Genomic DNA, 23108 nt, shown 5'->3' on the forward strand with positions numbered 1-23108 from the left:
CTAGTTATAGCTATATATCCGACATGAGGTAAGAAAAAAAAACACTGTTGAGTTTTATTTAATTATGTATTTATATGGTTTATTTAGCAAATTGTTTATGGTCATTTTTTTTAGGGTTGGGCCAGACTGGCAATATAACTTTTTGCTTAATGACTAAGTCAGTGGTAATTAATTTACAGTTTCTTTCTCGTGTTGAATGTATCATCTGATTAAGTGTAAAAATTTTAAACTGGTATCATACTTCTAGTTGGGGTTGTTGATACAATAATATGGCACTGAGTGTGTTATTGGGATGTGAATTATGATTCACGGAGCTGCAGCATTATTGCATTATTACATATTTTGTTAGTCATATTTAAGCGCCAATAATATTTTCTTTCCTTTTCCTTTTTCTATTTTTTTGGTATAATTTATAATATAATTTGGTATAATTATAACTTCATTTAAAATGTTTAAAGTTTGAATGTTAGGGGGATGAGACATTCATATAGTAAACGAAAAGCTGTTTTTAGATTTTTTAGACAGCAAAGGGGTGACATTATTTTGGTTCAAGAAACTCATAGTTGTTCTAATTCGGAGAGTGTGTGGAAGAAGGAGTGGGGTGGCAGTGTCATTTATTCGCATGGAACACACAATAGATGTGGGGTAGCAATATTTTTAATAAGAATTTAAATGTTACTATTAGAAACAAGCTAGTGGATAATGATGGGAGGTATATTTTTGTTGAAGTGGAAATTAATGATCTGGTTTTAGTCATAGCAAATCTATATGTACCCAATAAGGAAAATGAACAAATTTAATTCTTAGCCACTGTAAAAGGTTTAATTAATTATTGTCGCATACGACTTATTTACCACTTCCGTGTCACTGAGAATGCTCTAGAACCGTACTGTGTCTGGGTGGAATATTCTAGATTTTTTTAAGGAAATGGTTGAATAGGTAATAGAACACTGTAGGAGGCAATAGCAGGTAATGGAACATTCTAGAAATTGGTAGTAAGTTCCAGACTCATTATGTATGCTGATGTAATGGTTTATTTGTATACAGTGGGGGTATATATAGGGGAGTTGTTCAGCACTGAGTTCAGATCGAAGATCTCGTTGAATTATATTGGAGTTTAAGTATCTAGTTATTGAAGTAGTGGAGTTTTACCGCGTTATTGTACTTGATGTTTGCAGATTATAATAATACCAATACCAGTTGAAACCTCATCTGTTGGCTCCGTGTTCGTATTTTATCATCGCCGCCAGGGAAGTCTTTTTGTTACTGTTGCCATTTTGGTATTTGAACCATCACACCTGTACTATACCAATTACGGTAATATTACGTTGCGTGTGACAATTATAACTTTCCAAACTGTAATTTAATAATTGGAGGTGATCTAAACATCCTTCTTGATCCAGTAATGGATAAAAGAGGTGATAGGCCAGAGCTGAGGAATACTTTCAGGCGTGACATGTATACATTTATTAACTCCTTATTGATGTTTATTGATGTTTACCGTAAACTAAACCCAGCACAGTATAGGTTTACTTGGCGAAGAGCTAATGCTGCGTCTCGTCTAGATTATTTTTTGACATCGCCATCTGTATTTAGAAATATTAGGAAGTTTGACATCATGCCTTGTACTAAATCTGACCATGATGCAATTTTAATAACGTATGAAATTGGTAAAAGGCAGGTTAGGGGACTAGGGTTTTGGAAATTTAATTGTGATTTATTAAACGGTGATATACGATGCATATTCTAAAATGATTAAAATACAGATTTCTAGTGTCGTGGGTGAAAACAAACATATGGATGATCAAGCCTTGTTTGAGTTTTTAAAATATAAAATTCGGGAGGCGACAGTTGAATTTTCAAAAAAGAAAGCACAAGAGAGACGAAATAAGGAACAGGAACTACAGAATTTGGAAGAACAAATAGATGAAAATTTAGATGGGATGTATTAGCCCAATACGAAATTAAAAAACAAAAATTAGATACTATTATTGATAATAATAATAGAGGTTCAATTGTAAGGTCAAGGGTTCAATGGTTTGAAAATGGAGAGAAAAGTACAAAATTCTTTTTGAATTTAGAGAAACATAATTATTCAAAAAAGACCATTGTTGATTTGAAAAAAAGGGAATGAATATTTGAAGAGTGAAAAAGACATCTATACTTCAGTAAAAAACAATTTGGAATTTAGTGAGAATGATAATTTATTTTTCGTAAAAGAAAATATTCCTATTTTATCAAATGAGATTGCACTACAGTGTGAGGGCCCACTTACTAAGGAGGAAGTTTTTGCTGTGCTTAAAAAAGCCCCTCAGAATAAGACTCCAGGTATTTATTTTTTTTGGAATATATTGGAGATGCATTAGTTGCTTCACTCAATCATGGTTATAGAGAAGGCATGATGTCAAACACACAAAAACAGGCAGCCATTACCTTATTGCCAAAGCCAGATAAAGACCAACTTCATCTAGGAAATTGGAAACCAGTTTCTTTATTAAATAGTGATTATAAGCTAGCAAGTAGGTGTATTGCAAAACGTCTTGAGAATATTTTGCCTAAAATTATCAACGAAGATCAATCAGCTTTTATTTCGGGGAGGAAAATTATGGATAATATAAGGCTTATTTCTGATGTTATCGATTATTGTGAGGAGTATAAGCACCCAGGAGCAGTCATGTTTGTGGACTTCTCTAAAGCTTACGATATTTTGGAATGGAACTTTATAAATAAGGCACTAAAATTGTTTATTTTGGTGATTCATTTATACGTTGGGTAAATGTATTTTATAATGGTATTAAGAGTTGTGTTGTAAACAATGGGTTTTCCACAGGTTGGTTTGGATTATCACGGGGTATACGACAAAGCTGTCCTTTATCGACTGCACTGTTTGTAATTGCTATCGAACTCCTTGTCATTTCTATGTGTGCCAGTAAAGAAATTGAAGGAGTACATTTGCCTTATGACAATGGAATTCGAATTTTAGGGTATGCAGATGATACCACGCTCTTTTGGGGGGGATCAGGTGTCAGTTAAGCACATTCTTATTTTGTTAAAGTACTTTCATAAGTGTTCCGGACTCGCAAAAAACACAGCTTTTATTAGTAGGTACTAAGAAAAGGCAATGGCGGGAAATAGACGAGATTTCTCCCACTGATGAGCCAATTAGATATTTAGGCATTTATCTGGGCCACAATAAAAGGTGTAATAGGAAATTAAATTTTGATGATAAGATAACTAAACTTTCAAATATTCTGTCAGTCTTGAAATCACGTAATTTAACTCTCAAAGGAAAGGTTATTTTAGTTAAGGTATTTGGTGCATCAAATCAATTCTATGACTGCTATTTCAACCCCAAGTAATGTTATTAATGAGGCTAGGTCCATGCTATTCAATTTCTTATGGAGGGGTAAAAAAACATCATATAAAGCGTAATAACCTAATTGGTAACTATGATCAAGGAGGCCTTCGTACGGTGGATATTGAAATTTTGAACAAAGCAATAAAACTTTCCTGGGCTGTTAAAATTATAGATACAGAATCAACTATAGCTGTATTCAGTCATTATTATTTTAGAAATTATGGTTGTTTGCGATATTTATTCCAGTGCAATTATGATTGTGGATAAATAAATGGTAGAATACCTCCCTTTTACATGGATATTATATGATATTGGAGTGAGATAAATAAACAAAAAGAACCAAGTTGTGTACATAAAATTATAACGCAAACAATTTGGAATAATATATTTTGATAAATGGGAGCTCTGTATACTGCAGTAAATGGCACATCAGTGGGGTAAAATACATCTGAAATTTGTTAGATAATAACGGTAAATTTCTTACGTGCCATCAGTTTACTGAAAAATATAATATTGCTGTGAATTTTATAACATATACAGGTATTATTTCGGCAATTCCATCAAAATGGAAAAATCTTTTGAAATCTAATGACCATGTGCATGTGACTGGACAAAATGTTCAAAATACAATTGATTATGGAAAGGGTAAAACAAAAAATTTCTATAAAATACTGATAAAAAGTAAATTTGAAACCCCAAGCTCAGAAACTAAATATGGGTCAATGATTTATCAGCAGGACACAGCAGGAAAATGGAAGGCAATTTGGGAGTTACCTTATAAGGTAACAGGTGAAGAAAAAATGAGAATTTTTCAGTTCAAAGTTTTGCACAGAATTGTAACAAAAAATTTATTCTTATACAAAAATAACTTAAGAACAGACAGTTTGTGTAAATATTGTCAAAATGAGGAAAATTTAGAACATTTGTTCTGGTATTGTTCAACTGCACAAAGATTTTGGAATTCGTTTGACGAGTTCTGGAAAAAAGATCTCTGATGATAACACAAATTTAATCACATGTTCAAATATTATCTTCGGAGTACTGGAAAACAAATTTTAAATTTGTTGTTACTAATTGGTAAATATGTCTTGTATTGTAGCAGGTTTACTGGTTATAGTCCAACAATAGCTTATTTTATGGGTAAAATCAGAAACCAAATTAACATTGAAAAATATGTTTTAACTGAAAAAAAAAGTTTGAAACGAAATGGAGGAAAGTGCTGCAAGTGATTGAAGGATATTTGTAAGTTAATTTTATAAGTTTACTTACCATGTAGTCATTGTAAATTAATGACATTCAACATTTTATAAAAGAAAGGAAATTCACCCCTCCCACATGCACACACTAACAACAACCCCCACAACCATTTTTTTATTTCCATTTTTCCCCCTTCTCTTTTCTAATATTGTTTAATTTTATGTTGTTAATTATCTTTTTGTATATCTTCTTGACATGCAAGATTATTTTGAAGTAATGTACTTTTTTAGGAAAATATTTGAATAAAAAAAAATGTTAGCGTCACGTGTGTAGATTTCTACGACATGATGACTAGTTATTTATTTCAAATACTTGCTTTTGCGAGTTGACGTCCTGTTCTATATTAAACGTGCTCTGAATTCATACTTTCCACACAGACCTTGCAGAGCAAAAATTTGAATAATAATGTTTCATTATATTTATGTCTTTCTGTAAACATATACTGCTTTACAACATACAACTTGGAGAGAATATGATTCCAAAATAATGAATGTCATTATTATATTGAACTGAACATATTTAATATAAATACTAAAAAAATTAAGCGCTACGCCAAAATTATGCGTGGATATTCTACCAGGAACATCATTTTGAACGAATTACGTTTCGCAAACTATTTCTGATTTATACTAGGAACGAACATCACACATTGTGGATTGCCCATGGTACGGTATTTTTTAACATTTAGATCCAAATGTGTATTTTTATGGATACAATATTAGGACAAGGTTTAATAAAACCATATCTGCATATTGCATGGACCAGATATTTTGCTTTGTCTGTTTTCAGTCAAACGTGGGTATTTGAAATGGTGCGATAATATACAATGTTTCTTTCATAATTTGTGGTGATTTTAAAGTGAATTTTCGGTAAGAATTACATTGACTGAAATGAACGTTTGGTTAGGCGCTCGCTTAGTTTCCGTTAAGATGGGCGTAAGTTACACTTGAATCTATTTGATGTAGTTATTTTAACAAAGAACAAACGACCGCAAACCCCTTGCAAATAGCATGTATATACATATCTTGAAAGTATAGCTGTCATAAGCTACATACATGTACTCAGTATGTATTTTACAGGTTTGCAGATTACCACAACGTCTTCATCAGCAATTTTGCCAATATTGTAACTAAAGTGTCATCGAGCAAATAATGTGACAGGGCAACCCATTTTCCACATCCATAATCTTTTACATGATGGGTCATTTATATCAGCGTTTCTTAACATTCAGTTTATGTCTGTTCTGTAATGATTGAATTTAGAAATTCCATATTTTCTAGGGTGCTAGTCAAAACCACTTGTAAAATACATATTTAAACTAGAAACTATTCGGTTCAGCAGATTTTATCAGTGCAAAATGATACAACTAAATTTATCTGCTGTAGTTATTTTATTATGTAACTCATATTTATTCCATTACAAAGGGCCATTCACCTGCACCGACCATCTAAGAAAGTCTAAGAAGGTAGAAATTCGACTTGCATGAATAGTTGTCAGATTCGTAGTTGCACTGTTGCAGTTATTCTTCTATACACATACACATCGCTATCTAAACTGTCGATTACATAAGCTAACGTTTCACGTGTAAGGTGGAATATCGCGAAATTTTAACATCACAAAATATATTGATTTGTATGAAGTGGCGATGATTTGTCATTACAAAGGTTTTTTCACATTCAGCGGCCACCTAGTGAAGTCTTGGTTGGTTCGACATATAACTAATATTTAAACTAATACACTTAGAAAGTGGAAATAATCACTGGACTAACATAACCAGTTGTCAGACGCGCAACTGTTCCACTGTTCCAGTTCATTCCCTCTACAGCGCAGTCTATAATATTGGTTCATGCGACAGGTGCGTGTGTCAAAGCTACTCAGCTATTACTTTATCTAACCATAGGTATATGATTGAATCAGGTGTAAATATTAAACGAGCAAATAAGCGATCAGTAAACGTACATCGGGTCTTGTTTCCAAAGATGTGAGGTAGTCTTGTGAATTGTGCTCTTCTTTTTAACAATAATTTTTTTTTGCCTAAATCTATCAGTTTTTATTTTGTACTTTATAAAGTAATGTAAATATAACGCTCGACATAAATACAACGTTTCACCGTAAAACGCAATTCTCAACCATTCATCGCAGAAGTAATTCTTGAAGCGACCATAACACGGAATTTGGTGTTGTTAGGCACGACGGAGAGTCTAGTTTCACAGTTATGTCAAAATTTCTGTATTCAGTGTTGTTGTAGGGCATGATTAAGATAGCAAGAATCCCTATTGATGCACAGAGCCGGCCGGGAACAGTTACTAGTGACGTTGAACAGTTTCAAAGGTTGACTTATAGTATTAGGAGCTGCTGGATTTGTTAGTCAGGCGACCAATTTAGTATGGTAGAAAGAGTGTACAGTCTTCTGTACAAGGTGAAATATGTGTTTTCGTGGTGTTTCTTAATAAATGCTTTCTCTAAATAATTGTGGTATTTCGAAATGTTTTAACAATTTCATCTGTTCGTTATGTGAGTCATAAATAGGTAAAAACTACAAATCATACTGAAATATTTACTTCTACATTTGTACATAGTCCATATTGTGCACAACTTGTGAATTCAAGTGCAAGTACAATATAGCAGCTTAAGATGATTACGTTTTAGTTTTAGTTTGTGATGTCACTTATATGTATCGTGTTCCTCTGTTATTAGCATGTTCGTCAGTTAATACACGTACTCTATTATTCTTAGAATAATGTAACATAATAATGCATCAAACAAGGACATGATAACAACGAGAACATACATGTTTGACTCGTATATCTTGACATTTAGTTGCGATGATATGTACAAGGTAAACAGAAAACAAATAAAAAACATTGTACAAGTAATTAAAAGTTACACGACCAACCAAATTACATTTTAGTAGTGTCTGAATGTCTTGGAATATATTGGCCTAGCACCAATCATATTAATACAAAATTAAACAAATACATCACTGTAAATAATTCGTAATGGGGACATACTATACTATAAAAAAGTTACTGTTAACGAAAAACACTTTGTTTAAGGTACCAAGAAATCATACATCATTCCATGAATTGGGTTGCTTCTACATAAATTTAAAACTGAAGGCACCTACAATTCCACCTACAATGCTAGCACCGACTGCAGTGAATGCAGAACGAACAAACTGTGAATGTGATTGGTTGACCATTTGGTGATCGATCACAGAAAGCAAGTGTGACATGAGTGCTTCGCCGTTTTGGTAAATGATAGGCTGATTTTTTATATCCATAAACACATCCCGTAAATCATCGTAGCTAATGTAAGTTGGCAAAATACTCAGAAATAATACAAGATAAATGCCTGCCAGCCCCCCTAAACACATCCCCATTACAATATGACGAATATTCATTCTATCAAGCACAGAGTATGCGATACATTTGTGGAACGGCATCCCATATGAATCCAGTCTGACAATAAATTTGTTACGTCTATTACCAGAGAAGAACATCACCAGCATATCCTTATTCGCACATTCAATTTCGGCATTCTTCAATACCTAAAAGTATGAAAAACTAATTACATGACTCACATCAGGCAATCCATGATGAAACTTCAATTGTCATTAATAATGTTCATTTTTTTCGCTCTTTTTGTCTGTCTGTGTGTGTGTGTGTGTGTGTGCGCGCGTGTGTGGTATCAACGTTATCCAAGTGACGAACCTCACTATTCTCATATTAATATTTAATCGAATTTTAATCAAGTTTGCGTAGCTTATGAACAGTTTAGTGTATACGTCTGCATATACGACTATGTGCTGCATTGGGCTATATTGAATTTGTTTACAAATACTAAGACCAAACAAATCCAACTTTGATATAGTGTGTGAAAATTTGAAATATATACTTTGTTACCATGGCGATTATGACAATTTGATTACATTTATGTTTGATTTTTTCACTATCTTCAAGGCTTCATCTAACATTTTGTGATTATCATTAGTCAGTTGATATTTACGACGAAGACAGTCTATATCAGCACAGGAGATAGTAGGTTTGCAATTCTCTTCAATCTGAAATACGAGCGTAGATAGTAGTTAGTTTATAAAAATAGTAAACCTGATAATTTAGGGCACATTTTGTATGCACTAACGAGAACAGAACTAAATGAATACGAACACACAATGAACACCAACAGTTTACTGCACACAAACATCACGTGACGAAATGTATCATGGTAATGGACAAAATTTACTCACCCCTTCACCCGAAAGTGCGTTTGAAAACGCATAAAAATTGCTCAGACCAAAACTTTGGCATGAGCAACTCAAATTTATGATTTGTTATTACCCATGAATCAGTGTGTCTGCTAAAATATATCCACAATATATCTGATATCTGCACTGGTTAGGACACACAAACAACATATCACCGAGGCGGACATGAAGATAACCTATTTTGACTGACGCAGTTAGATGTCTACGACATCACAGCACATAGGTACCATATCCATCATGATTCGTGCATGTTGTCCCATGGCAAAATAAAGTAATTACATAATTAACCCATGTTATAATTGTAGATGCTACTCTTATGGTTGCGTTATTTGCATTAGATTGCCAGTTAGGTAATTATGCAAGGTTATACACATGTGTAATGTGTTAATTTATTTTATAATGCACGTTCGCCTCATTTTTTCTATACCAGGATTCAAATCATTTTTAGGTGACTGCTGGCAATTCAATGTGCGAAGAAGGCTCACACTTATACAGACTGCACAGTGAAACAGGTATGTTTAAATGATTTAAGGGCACTGATCTATGTAGGGCGTTAACCCGCTGTGGTTATTACTTGATGTCAATTAGTATACTAATATATTACAGAAAAATCATTCCTGTGTAAATATGGTGTCCCACTGTTCGTCTCTTATCTACGTAGCTTAAACTATTCAAATATGTACAAACACTCAACAGTTACTTTGTTACTAACCTGAGTAAGCGCCATATTTATTCTTCTCAAACAGCAAGTAAAATGTGGTTTCCTGCAAACAAAATAATTACAGTAGAAACAGAAATAGGCAAGACAAATCAAGTTTACAAACAGCAATAATAATGAAATAAACTGAAAAAATCACAGTTAGGGAGAAAAACCTGCTCTGAGACCAAGATGTCTACGGCATTGATATTTACCGGTATTTATAAAAAGTATTCATAACAAACAGCTCATGATACATAACTATAACAATTCAGACATCATGAGTCAACCACCTATTTCAAATGTCATCCAAATGTGTAATTTTATTGTCTATAATTTTGGTATTTGTCTATCTCTATCCTTGAAAAACACAATACCACAATGGTAGTGGCTCAATGGGTAATACACTTGTCATTTAAGATGATATCAAACCCACATCTAATTGACAAGATTCCACTAAGCAGTAACAGTTCTGAAGGCTCCAAGCCGATTCTGCTCAAAAACAGGTGTTATAAAAGAAGGCCTATATATTGCAACTACTATACAAGGGAAAGGTTAAACTTACCTGTATTGATTCCGATGACAGACTCACAGTTGCCGCACTATTTGCTTCAATGTGTTCGCGATATTTTGTGTTTACATATAGTCTCGTTACTTAGGCTAGGTTAAACGTCTCGAAATATTAATGTCAGACCTGAGTATGCACACTGATTTCTACAAAGTGGTGACTGTTGTTTCCACGTCATAACCCTTTCATGTATTATAAGCGTTGCTACCTAACCCCTGCATACAAACTGAGACAACAGAGCGAACAGAAAGCAACGTTGAAAAACAGTGCCTCGTTATTTAGGTGAGTGTATTTATGAATAGTAATTTGCTTTACTTGAAATTGCTTTTCAATAAACGTCAATGAAATGAAAATTACTAAATATATACATATGCCATTCAGCGGGAATTGTATAGAAAACAAAAACGTAAAACGCTTTAATCAGTTCAACAAGTGGTCATGTGGACCTGAAAAATAATTTAGAAATTATTTTACTCCCTAAAACAAAGTAGTCATATTTCAACATTGTTCCATTGCATTTTGCTGTCTTCTTAGGCAGGGAAAATTGTTATTGACTGCTCAATTACAACAACCCTTGAACTGAGACCTGTGTATACACACGGATTTCTACGAAGTGGTGACTGTTGTTTTCTTGTCACATCCCTTCCCCGTAATATAACGCATTGCTAAGTAACTTCTATATACAAACTGCGACAACGGCGCAAACAGAAAGCAACATTGAAAAACAGTGCCTAGATATTTAGGTGAGTACAAGTGTGAATAGGAATTTGTTTTAATTAAAATCGCAATTGCTTTTCAAAAAAAACGTGTACCAATGATTAACTCAAAATGACTCAGAGCCGGAGTTTTTTTAGTGTGAAATTTATTATTTTATTTTATGTGACATCAAGGAGTAAATATGCATATTTCATGATTAAGGCAAAGAAAGTATGTTTATGCTCATTTTAAATTTGATACGATTAGAAATCCGTCCCATCCTTGTTTTCTAGTTTAATTGATGGGACCAACTATTTAGATTTATTTATTTAAACAACATGAAGTCGACATTTTGTGATATCAATTTAAAATGCATATAACATCACGGTTTACTAAAACAAGACAGTAATAATGTCTCAACAACATCTCCTGATGTGCTTGCATTGATTGTCAGGTTGAAAATAGCATACCGAAATGAATATGAATTTAAAAGTAAATCTTTCAAATGAGCATGGAATACAATGGTATTTTAGGCGTGTAGCCTGGACGAATCGTTTACGCAAACTTCGTTAGCCCGTGCTAAGTATCTGGAACGGGCCGTGAAACGGGACAGATTTAATCCGTACGTGGCGTTTCTTAGCCCGTGCTAAACGTTCACGCACGTTTTTCTTTTTTAACTCGGGTTAAGCTATTGGATCTCTTATCCCGTGCTAATAATCACGAAATAATTGATAAATAATGACATCGGCATCTCGGATTACGGTTGTTAAAAATATTCATATAATCATTCAATTCGTAATATTTGACTTATATTTAGCAAATATGCTGGTAATATTTATCGTTTGTAATTGCCACATGTCTATCATTTTGCCTGTTTTGAATATGGGAATATATTTGAATATAAAAAGCCAGTCTCAAATATATTAGCATCTGTAATTCAAAGATATTTTATCATGAGTCCAAAATGGCGACTTGATCAGCGAAATTACTCTTTGAGCCCGGGTTTAAGTTTTCAAATTTGTGGGGACAGAAATCTGGTGGTGTCTGAAAATAACAATCACAACTTACAATCGGAAATTGTATTGTTGAGTGAAGATCACATAATACATAATACATTAAATCAGATCATGTCGCGAACACTGACTTGATTCTAGAAAAACTTGAAAAGGAAAACACCAACGATTCCACCCACAGCGCTAGCACCGACTGCATTGAATGCACAACGGGCAAACAGTGCAACCGTTTGTTTTGCCATTCGGTGATCAATAATGGAAAGGAGATGTCGTATAGCAGCTTCGACATCTTCGGAACCAGTATGCTGATTTCGTACAGTAGTAAACGCATCCCGCAGATCATCGTAACGGACGTAAGTTGGTAGAGTATTCTGAAATACTCCAAGAGACAAGCCGACCAGAGCGCCTAAAAACATTCCTATTACAACGTGATGTGCATTCATTCTATCAAATACTGAACAGGCGATACATTTGTGGAATGGCTTCCCACTGGAATCCACCCAAGCGATAAACTTGTTACGTCTGTTACCAGAATAGAACATGATCAGCATATTCTTAGCAACACATTGGATTTCGGCATTCTTCAACACCTAAATGAGCACAAAACAGACAAAAAATAGTTAAGGGACACACTTGTGATGACTTTTAGTAATAATAATTTTAAATGGTGAACATTTATTTGTCCCTTTGCTAAACAATAAATCTATCATTTGAGTATTCTTGAGTTTAAAACACACATAATTTGCATATATGAACCACACAGGGTGGGGTGAGTTGAGGTTTCGAACTGTAAATGCAACTGAAACGATTTTTAATCGCGCAAAAATAAGTTCCATCATGCTGCATTTCAATATTTGTCTGGAGGGAATTATTTTACTGAAAAACAACATGCGTATAGTTGAATGCATCGCATCAATAATCAGTTAAACTTATCCGTTGGCTATACATTGGAGTTAGAATATAAACTTGGTTACCATGGCGATAATAGGTGCTCGATTACCTTTATGTTTGAATATTTCACCACTTTCAAAGCTTCGTCTAAGATTTTGCCATGGTCTACGGTCAGCTCATATCTACGACGAACACGTTCTACGTCACCATATGAGATTGTACGTTCACACTTTATTTCTTCATAAATCTAATTTAAATAATTAAAGTAGTTAAGTTTTAATTGTTCATACATCACACACTTTAAAACCTAATAATGAATGCTTACAAATTACTGCATATACCCCGTAGCAGTGATATTATTAAACATGTTAATTATCTATTTTAACCGAATTAAATTCAGAGAATACTTTTGGGAGTTTTGAATTGATGTCCTGTACCCTGACTTGAAACCATTAACCTGCCTTTTGATGCTGTCACACGAGAAATAACCTGTTCTGATGAAAATTCCATTACACGTGTACAATAGGGCACCCCCTCCAAGGACAATTGGTACCAGGTGCTTACATCACGGGTTGCATTATATCTCAATACGTCAACACTTATTTTGGTTAAAATAAGGGGGGAATAATAATCTAAAAATGAGGGTTTCCAAACCATCCAAATCACGCCAAATAACAAATCTAAACGAAATCTAACAAGTCTAAATATATATTTTATAATTACTGCACTACCAACCTGAGAAAATGCCATATCTATTCAATCAGCAATATTTGGTCACCTGCAAACAACATAACGATAAATTTAAAACATTTCAGCATACAAACAATATGTCGACGACGAAAGCCAGAAACACGGACATGGTGGCAGCCATGTTTGTTTTTATTATTAGAGGACTCTTACGCGCGAAATCATTAGATATTTTGAATTCGCATTTCTCTTATATGGTAGAATGAAAATACCCCGTAAATTATCGCAAAATTACGACACGATGTGACTTAATGCGTTAAGGTGACAGATGGATAATAATGCTTCTTATGATACAAGGGAAAGTTTAAAACCAATTTCCGTGACATTGAATAGCAACGTGTTACACACAGATGACATAATGTAGAGAGTCTACCATGATGGCCATTTATTGAGCACATAATTTTTCTCACTAAACACTCAACGACTGCCCCCTCTGCCAACCACCGGTGCCGCCGCCACAGATGGCGAAAATAACATTGAGTTTCGAACAGCTAAGCTCATATCTTAGATAATGAGGCAAACGAATGGTTACCAGCAATAGATAACAGTGTTGAATTCGATAAACAAAAAAGATTATGATTTTAGTACGAAAATACAAGAAACACAGACATTGACCATCTGATGTGTGGGTTTATATGTATATTCGTAATCGGTGTCCAGCTGATATAGTAGTTATTTTCAAACGCGTTACGCGGCATAATACACTAGTGCAGAACACGGTGTACATAACAATATCTTTAACATGTCCGTCCCTCGATATTTCATTATAATGTGTAAAGTAGCCAATGAAGTAATTACTCCTGAACTCACCTATATAGTTGACTAAATGTCAGACTCACACTTGCTCTACTGTACAGGCAAAGATTCCTATACCCACTGTATTTAATTTCTGTCTCGAGTCACATAGGTCGCACGCGGTAGGTTAAATTCCTGAAGTGTGACGTCCTGCGTGCAGATTTCTACGAAGTGATGACTATGGAGTGATGACTAATAGGTTGGTGGCTCTTTCTCTTTCACGCCCAGTTTCACATAAGGCGTTGTTCTGAACCCATACTATCCACGCAGACCACATTGCAGAGCGATCACGAATCAACAATCAAAAACGTTGTCTGGTTATTTAGATGAGTAAAAATGTGAATAGTATTTTGTTCAACCTTTCACTTCATTTATGTCTTCTATGACATCCAGCCAATGGTTACTGCTTTAGTAAACATACGGTGATTTGAGAATATACAATGTGAATACTGAAAACATCAAGCGTTAAACCAGAACTATGCATTGTTATTTCTACCAGAAACATTATTTTGAACACTTATGCATGTGTCGCTCTAGAAAAGGTAAGAATTGCTGTGTCTTCGTGCACTTTTATAAAGATTACTCAGCAATGAACTATTTTACATGGTGCGTTAATATTTAACGTTTGTTTCATAGTTTGTGATGAATATTTGTTGTTTATTTTACAGTACATTATTCTACAAAATTAAATTGACCCAAATGAGATTGGTTAGGTGCTCGCTTAGATAGTTATCTCACAGGGACTATGGTGTGATTCATTTCGGCTCGGGTTAGGCCAAATAAATACATGGTGCGTTAATAGTCAACATATGTTTCATAGTTTGTGATGAATATTTGTTGTTCATTTTACAGTACATTATTCTACAAAATTAAATTGACCCAAATGAGATTGGTTAGGTGATCGCTTAGATAGTTATCTCACAGGGACTATGGTGTGATTCATTTCGGCTCGGGTTAGGCCAAATAAATACATGGTGCGTTAATATTCAACGTTTTTTTAATAGTTTGTGATGAATATTTGTTGTTTATTTTACAGTACATTATTCTACAGAATTAAATTGACCCAAATGAGATTGGTTAGGTGCTCGCTTGAAATAGTTATCTCACATGAACTATGGTGTGATTTATTTCGGCTCGGGTTAGGCCAAATAAATCATCTCATAATACAATTTAAATAATTACAGTGAAACTAAGTTTACTAATACTATCTAGTGGTTTGATTGGCCTTCTAATGTGTGCTTGTAAGCTTGTAAAAGTAATGGTGAATGGGTCTCAGCTTTTTCTGGCTTGCATTTTTAAAGCTTGTGTTAAAATCATTTCCGTTCAGCTTCATTTTAAATTGGTGGTATTACCTGCCTTGCGGGGAAAGCCACGCCACCAATGACAAACGTGAGGTACGATGGGTCGTGAAATATCTTTCAGACCATGATTTAAGCGTTTTGTAATCAAACAATTGAAGACCTGTACTCTGACCTGAGACCAGTAACCTGCTTTTTGATGCTGCCACACGGGACATAACTTATTGTGGTGGAAATTCCCATTACACGTGTACAATAGGGAGCCTCTATGGACAATTTATACAAGGTGCTTACATCACGGTTGAAATAAGGGTCGAAATAATAATCTAAACATGAGGGTTTCTCTAACGAGCCAAATCACGCCATATAACATTAATATATGTTTTATATAATTGCACTTCCAACCTGAGCCAATGCCATAATCTATCCAATCAGCAAGTAACATGAGGTCACCTGCAAACAAAATAACAACAATTTTTTAGCATACAAACAAAATGTCGACGACGAACGTAACACGGACACTGGGACTGCATATGGTACCAAAGCCAGTACAAACTTACAAGTACCATCTTTAGAAAGCTCTTGTGTGTATTTAAAAAAAATCCCGGTCAGCTCAAATCAGTAATTTACCCAGTATTTGGAGAGGTCAATTTTAATAGTTAAAGCCACCTGTAAATTTAAATGTATTGACATAATTTAAAAAAAGAACCCTTACATATTTTAGAATAAAACATAAAATAGTTAACACTATCAATTATGGCACCACCTATGTTGTTCTAACAAATTCAGGGATTTTTGCTCGATCCTAATACAAAATAACTTAAAATAATGATTCAAGCACGGGGATGGACATTTATGAAACACAGTGTGAATATAGTATATACAAATAATTCACGTGAATCTCAAATATCCGTGTCTTGTATAGCTAAACGTTTTCTCATGATGTATTAAATATGCCTGAATACTTGCATGTGATTATTTGAAAATATCAATATTGAAGTCAATATAAGGTGTCTTTAATTCTAGTTTAACAACTGTTTAACAATAGTAATAATTGCGATTATCTTTACTATAATCTGCGTTTTTTTTAGCAAGGAAAACCGGAGATAGAAATGAAGAAACGCCAGTTTTAATAATTTTCGGGGATCATCAATTTTCATTTGCTTCGTCTGATTGGTATGAGGACTTAATGATCCATGAGATTCCTTTTTGATAATGTCGCACTGTGATATTGTCTGACTGATTATCTATTGTGACAATTCAACTGTTGCTTTTGCAGAGAAATAACACTCGCCGGGCATCTAGCTCCATTAAAATTATTTTGCATATTCCAAAATTGAACGTAATCTTTCCCTTTTTATCAGAGTTTCCTAAATGGATAGTACCAATTATATTGATGACTGGAAACGTTTACTGGAAGGACTTAATTTTAATGTCATCGACGAGATTGTGAATAACCTACTCGACAATGGATACGCAGTTACTGAATTACGTAATGTTATTGAGACAGAAGGGAATGACGTTATGAAGGCAGCCTTACGGAAAATCATCAGTAATGCCCTTGTACTGAAACATATAATAGGACGTGTAGAGGTAGCTTAATTAATACATTGATATAACAAAGTTAATGTAATTCTCATCTGTTCGCCTTTATGAATAATGATTGGCATTTTAAATATATGATACTCATCAACAACATTTTGAATAAATTTAAAATTACATATTATCATGTACAGATTCATAAAGCTTTCTTTTCCAAAATATGTTATTTGTTCATTGGTTCATGACAGTTAATACGAATAAATATCAATTAAGGTCAATTATTATTTAATGCTAATCACAGTCGTTTGATCTAAACATGATTCAAATCGTACTTTTGGTCATTCTTGTTTGGTTTATTTTATAATCACGTGTCCCATAGATGAATGTACATAATATGTATAAAAATTGCTTACATAGAACCCAAATTATTTTGTACAAACGTTGTGTAATTAGGCGTTGGTGTCACTATTAATCATGTTCCTAAAAAGGGAATCTATTTTGCAGTTAAAATAAATCTTGGCTTGTGAGCACACCTCTTACCCCAAACGAAACATTATTTTACAAAAACAGTTACTGATACTGATTTTGTTCATGTTACTCATAAGCATCATGTTGATAATTTGCTTATTGGGTTCTATATACTTTAGTAACTTTTGTGAAACTCGATACAAATGTTTATAATGTGTGATCTGTGTGCTGACACTTTGCACCCCCAAGACACCATCTCCATAATACAGATGCACACAGTCCACCCGACAGTCTTTTTAATTTTCGAAGAGGTTACAATATTTCTATATGTTCTTGTTCCACTGTTCCACAGTTATCTTATGTGAAAAAAGACTGCGATAAATCAATTAGTGTCAGTGATATTCAGCGAATAATACAATGTTATCAAAGTTGTATACATCCCGAAGATAGAAAATTGTTGCAGGCAGCTGTAACTTGTGTAGCCAAGGAAATTCCATCAAAAGTAAGTATATTGTCAAACGGCGAAAAAATATAATGACAGTAAAACAACATTACGTTCCCTTCCCAAACTAATAAAAGTGTATCGTTGTATTTTATTATGAATGCCGCTTTGTTGTCTCCAATTTATTAGAATAAAATACAAATTCGTGCAACTGACTCTCACCAATCATGCGACAGTAAATTGTATTTTAGACATTGCAGTGGTGAAGTGGTAAGAATTTGTATTCTCTCAGTGAATCTGGAGAACATTTTTTTTCTCGGGCATAACACAGAGACAGGTCATAATAGCACGTGGTGCTATTTTTGTTATATCAACCTTTGATTGATTGACTGTCGGTCATGTTTGTCCTGAAAAACTTTAAACATTTCATTAATAACGAGTTGATACAACTCATGGTAGATTGCAAGTGAAGATCAATTGGTTCCGTGATATCATTCAAAAATATTACGACTTCTCGTCTTTCTTATTCAGGGGATTCAATGAATGTTCCGGGGCATACTGGTCATGTTGTCATACTAAATATAAAACAGAATTACAGAATAAACAGAATAACAGTTTATGGTTTTGTTACTTGTGTGAGACGAAAATAATAAACTGGCTCCAAAACACACCATAACAAGCAAATACCTTTTAAGAAACATTGGTCGCCGTCGAAAGATCGAGAGGAGCGACACAACATTTTGAAGTCTGTGGTGAGTCTCCATTGTCGCGACTTCCGCTTGATTGCTGTATGCGCAGCATCTGTCTTTTTTCCACGAAAACCACGCATTTATGAAAAAGTAGTTTGTATTTTGTGTATGTATTGAAATACTCCAATAACGTAAATGGAATTTGTATCGTTGGCTCCCGCTGGAAGCATGATTTTTCGATTCGTCTCTGGTGGGCTGACTGAGATTACTGATTTCAGTTAAAATTTTCTTTTTTAATTTTCAGATCACCGATCATAATAATATGCAGCCAGCTGGTCCAATTACTTCTGTTGACACACGCAGTTTTGATGCCACTACTCCAAAAACTACTTCAAGAAGTGCTTATATATGTAACTCCAACACAAACATCAATGACAACGGTGGAAAAACAATAATATTCGCAATATATTTGTATATTTCAGTCACTGGTTCAAACGTTTATGTTTACAAGGAAAAGATGCCTGTCTCATATTTTTTCATCCGTTCATGTATACTCGAGTTGTAATAAAAACAAATGTCGTTTTTCTTTGGAGATCGGAAAGTCATTTCTTGTATGGTGGCAGTCATCATATCACGCATGCATGAGATATATCGGTCTCATCGAAACAAAGATGGCGACTTTGACTTTGACGCAGATCAACGAATATAAACTGAGACGTTACGAAGCCTTAATTAGATATTTTTAGAAGATTGGAAGGTATCGAAGGAGTCATCGGCGGTAATTATTGTATATTACGCCCAGGTCAATCTCCATTAGAAGAGCGCATTGGATTGTGGGAAAATCAACGTGTATCAACACAAATGTCGCAAATCAGCTGCGCGACGATCATCGCCCTTTAACATCGGTCTTGAAATCGTATCGTGCTAGGCCTGTGTCCTCGTCTAACACTAGTGTGCACATTGTTTGTAGGTTTGATCAGTATATCTTTCCTATAGTTGAACGTACATACGTAATGTTAGGAATAACAATATTAATGATCTAAACATAGATTCTCTAACTTGCCAAATCTCGCCAAATAACATTAAGTCTAAATATATATTTTATATAATTACTGCAATACCAACCTGAGCCAATGCCATAATCTATTCAATCCACAATACTTGGTCACTTGCAAACAATACAAAACAGTAAATTTAAAACATTTTAGATCGACTACGAAAGACTGAAACATGGACATTGCTATAGCACATTAGCGAGTATAAAATTACCAATGAAATTCACTTTGCAATTTTAAAGGTTAAAGCCACTTGTACATTTCAATTTATTGGCATGGTTATTTTATTAGAAACTTATAACCATTCTAGAATAACATGACTTGATGTAATTTGACAACTGATTGTTCTGTATTTTTCTGTACTGCTGATATACCTTTCAGTTTAACAGTCGTGTGAAGGATATTGTAAACACCCTTATATCTAATAAATAAAATGATATTCTGTTCACCAGGTTACCGAAGTATCTTACCGTTTAAGAAGCATGCTCGGCAAAATTGATATCACTCGTATATAATAGTACAAAATATGAACTAACTAAGCTGTGAATTATGTTTTGTACCGCTACTATATGATAACATCTTTTTGTTATTGTTTGATTACAATTTTATCGGTCTTTTATAAGTACAATGTGTTCGCCATATTAATAAAATTACATATTATGTAATATTACAATAATTTATTAGTTATATATAGGGGGAGGTTTAGACAATGATACTTCCATGATATTGAATGACATTGTGTCACACACAGAGAACATAACGTAGATTGATATTATCAGTGATCAGATATAATAGATAAAAATAGATGTGCTCACTATACCAAGCGTGTGCCACGTTTATCCTGTTGTTTTATGAAAGTGAATTCAAAAATCTACTTTGTACTAAATTTTAACTTTGTTAAATAAATTTGTTAATAAATTTAATAATATGAGGTTATTTCGAGGATACCTCAAAGTAAGCACGAACACAGTAAAGCGGCAGTATCGATTGATGACTGTACTCTCTGATTGCATACTTTGAGGTATCCTTGTAAAAATCTCATTATTAGTCCACGTTCGGATTCAGTCCGAAAACGGGAACTTATTTTTGATATTTGTACGTACATGCATCCGTGTGTCCATGCGTGCGTGCGTGCGTGCGTGAGTCCGGACCTGTATCTTAGACATGACAGGATAAATGACAATCAAACTTCAGACATACGTCATACATAATATTATACATATGCAGATCAATTTATGGGACCTTGATACACATCATTTTATTTTTCAGATCCAATTTAAAATGACCACTGGCGGCCATTTTATTTTAATGAATGCAGTTCTAGTGCCATATCTAATGGCAGCAACTTTTGGGCTAAAAATCAAGCACATCTAGCATTCCAGAACTTGATCTTGGCGATATTTCAGATCGGATTGAAACTTGCTGACTGGCGGCCATTTTGTCTTTGTGTGGAGTCCGGTCAAACCCTAGTGGCGGCTATGTTTCTTTTTATTATTAGAGGACGCTTACGCGTAGTCATTCAATGTTCGAATTCCTAATATGGTAAAAATACCCCGTAAAATACCGGAAAATTACGGCACGCTGTAACTTATGGCGTAACGGTGACAGATGTATAATAATAGGATTTAACATGAAAATTGTTTTGAGAAAACCTTTTTTTTCACTTGTGTGTCTTGCTGTTATGAAAGAAAATTTAAACATCTACTTGTGTGCCAATTTCAACTCGTCAATATATTACTTACACCACGGCTACAATTACAAAACTAATAGTGATTATATCCAAACACCTTACCCTTGTGCATAATACAATGTACACTATCTTTAACAGGTAACCCGATAAAATAAGTAATTTGTGTATAGTAAGAACGCTAGACACTGAGGTCATTGGTCTTGGACTCGCCTTTAAGTCTGACTCGCAACTACTCTACTGTCCCGCTTCAGATTTCTATACACGCCGTATTTTCTGCCCCAAAGTTAAATTCGTGTAATGTTAGCGTCACGTGTGCAGATTTCTACGACATGATGACTAATTGTTTCACATACGACTGGCTCTTGTGATTTGACGTTCTGTTCTATATTAAGCGTGCTCTGAATTCATACTTTTCACACAGACCTTGCAGAGTGAACATTTAAATAGTAATTCTATGAAATCCAGGCAATGTTTACGATATCTAAGCGCTAAGCCAAAATTATGCGTGGTTATTCCACAAAGAACATCATTTTAAACGAATTACGTTTCGCCCACTAGAACAATTTGCTGATTCATACTAGGAACGAACATCACACATGGTGGGTTGCCGTGGTACGGTATTTTTTAACATTTAGATCCAAATATGTATTTTTATGGATACAAAATCTAGGACAAGGTTTCATAAAATCACATCTACATATTGTATGGTCCAGATATTTTGCGTTGTCTGATTTCAGTCAAACTTGGGTATTTGAAATGGTGCGTTAATATACAATGTTTCTTTCATAATTTGTGATGAATATTTATGGTGATTTTACAGTGAATTTTCTGAAATAATTGACCCAAGTGAACTAAAGTTTGATTAGGCGCTCGCTTAGTTGCCGTAAAGATGGGCGAAAGGTACACTTGAATCTATTTGAATGTAGTTACTGTAACAAAGTACAGACGATCACGAACCCCTTGACAAACATAGACCTCTCAACAAACTATAGACTTTCAACAGCAAGATGGGGATTATGGTGTGGTGGAGCTGTATTAAGCCACATAAATCTACTCGGTATTAGTATGTATTTTGCTGTTTTGCAGATTACTACAACGTCTCCATTAGCAATTTTCCCAATATTGTAACTAATGTGTCATCGATCAAATCATGTGACAGAACAAGACATTTGCCACATCCATAATCTTTTAGCTTGTGGGTCATTTATATGGGCGTTTCCTTAATATTCAATTTATGTCTGTTCTGTGATGATTGAAATTAGAAATTCCATATTTTCTAGGATCCTAGTCAAAACCACTAGTAAAGCACATATTTAAACTAGAAACTAGCCAGATCAGCCGATTTCAGCAGTGCAAAAATGGTACAACTGAATCTGCTGTTATTGTATTATGTAACTCGTATTTTTCCATTACAAAAGTTATTCACGTTTAGCGACCACCTAGGATGGTAATATTATCCAGTTATTGTACACAGCGCTACCAATACTATCGATCGATTACCTAAGATAACGCGTAATTTTAACATCACAAAATAAATATTGATTTCTACGAAGTGACGACGACTTTTCATCACAAAGGGTTATTCACATTTAGCGGTCACCTAGTGAAGTCTGGGTTGGTTCGACATATAACTAA

The 23108-nt window shown here is 34.2% G+C and overlaps 3 protein-coding genes across 4 annotated transcripts; 1 reads left to right on the forward strand and 2 right to left on the reverse strand.

Moving 5' to 3' along the window:
- Positions 1-7409: 7409 nt before the first annotated feature.
- On the reverse strand, positions 7410-10858 carry LOC144355619 (uncharacterized). The gene is made up of 4 exons (XM_085501425.1): positions 10145-10858; positions 9595-9646; positions 8547-8678; positions 7410-8165 (listed from the first exon to the last, which is right to left on the reverse strand). The coding sequence occupies exons 2-4, from the start codon at positions 9607-9609 to the stop codon at positions 7713-7715; spliced, it is 600 nt and encodes a 199-aa protein (XP_085357551.1). The 5' UTR covers positions 9610-9646; positions 10145-10858; the 3' UTR covers positions 7410-7712.
- Positions 10785-20236, forward strand: LOC146740906 (uncharacterized). Of its 2 annotated transcripts, XM_085501426.1 has the most exons (6): positions 10785-10890; positions 14394-14488; positions 16952-17180; positions 17950-18099; positions 18571-18791; positions 19033-20236. In XM_085501426.1, exons 3-5 carry the CDS (start codon positions 16962-16964, stop codon positions 18580-18582), a joined length of 381 nt encoding a protein of 126 aa, XP_085357552.1. In that variant the 5' UTR covers positions 10785-10890; positions 14394-14488; positions 16952-16961; the 3' UTR covers positions 18583-18791; positions 19033-20236. The 2 variants fall into 2 exon arrangements, with proteins under 2 accessions (XP_085357552.1, XP_085357553.1); XM_085501427.1 differs by lacking the exons at positions 10785-10890; positions 14394-14488 and adding an exon at positions 14544-14831.
- LOC146740907 (uncharacterized) lies at positions 10993-14421 on the reverse strand. The gene is made up of 4 exons (XM_085501424.1): positions 14305-14421; positions 13483-13525; positions 12857-12994; positions 10993-12446 (listed from the first exon to the last, which is right to left on the reverse strand). The coding sequence occupies exons 2-4, from the start codon at positions 13495-13497 to the stop codon at positions 11994-11996; spliced, it is 606 nt and encodes a 201-aa protein (XP_085357550.1). The 5' UTR covers positions 13498-13525; positions 14305-14421; the 3' UTR covers positions 10993-11993.
- Positions 20237-23108: the final 2872 nt, after the last annotated feature.

Source organism: Saccoglossus kowalevskii, chromosome 7 (assembly GCF_978046115.1).
Source record: "Saccoglossus kowalevskii chromosome 7, keSacKowa6.1, whole genome shotgun sequence".
In the NCBI taxonomy this organism is placed as follows: Eukaryota; Metazoa; Hemichordata; class Enteropneusta; family Harrimaniidae; genus Saccoglossus; species Saccoglossus kowalevskii.

Coding starts and splice junctions, on each gene's coding strand:
- LOC144355619 (XM_085501425.1), bottom strand. Junction 8,166..8,546: donor TGAAAAAATCAAACATAAAT/GTAATCAAATTG, acceptor TCATACTTTTAG/GTATTGAAGAATGCCGAAAT.
- LOC146740907 (XM_085501424.1), bottom strand. Junction 12,447..12,856: donor TGAAATATTCAAACATAAAG/GTAATCGAGCAC, acceptor GTGCTCATTTAG/GTGTTGAAGAATGCCGAAAT.
- LOC146740906 (XM_085501426.1), top strand. CDS start 16,962: ATGGATAGTACCAATTATATTGATGACTGGAAACGTTTACTGGAAGGA. Junction 17,181..17,949: donor ATATAATAGGACGTGTAGAG/GTAGCTTAATTA, acceptor ACTGTTCCACAG/TTATCTTATGTGAAAAAAGA.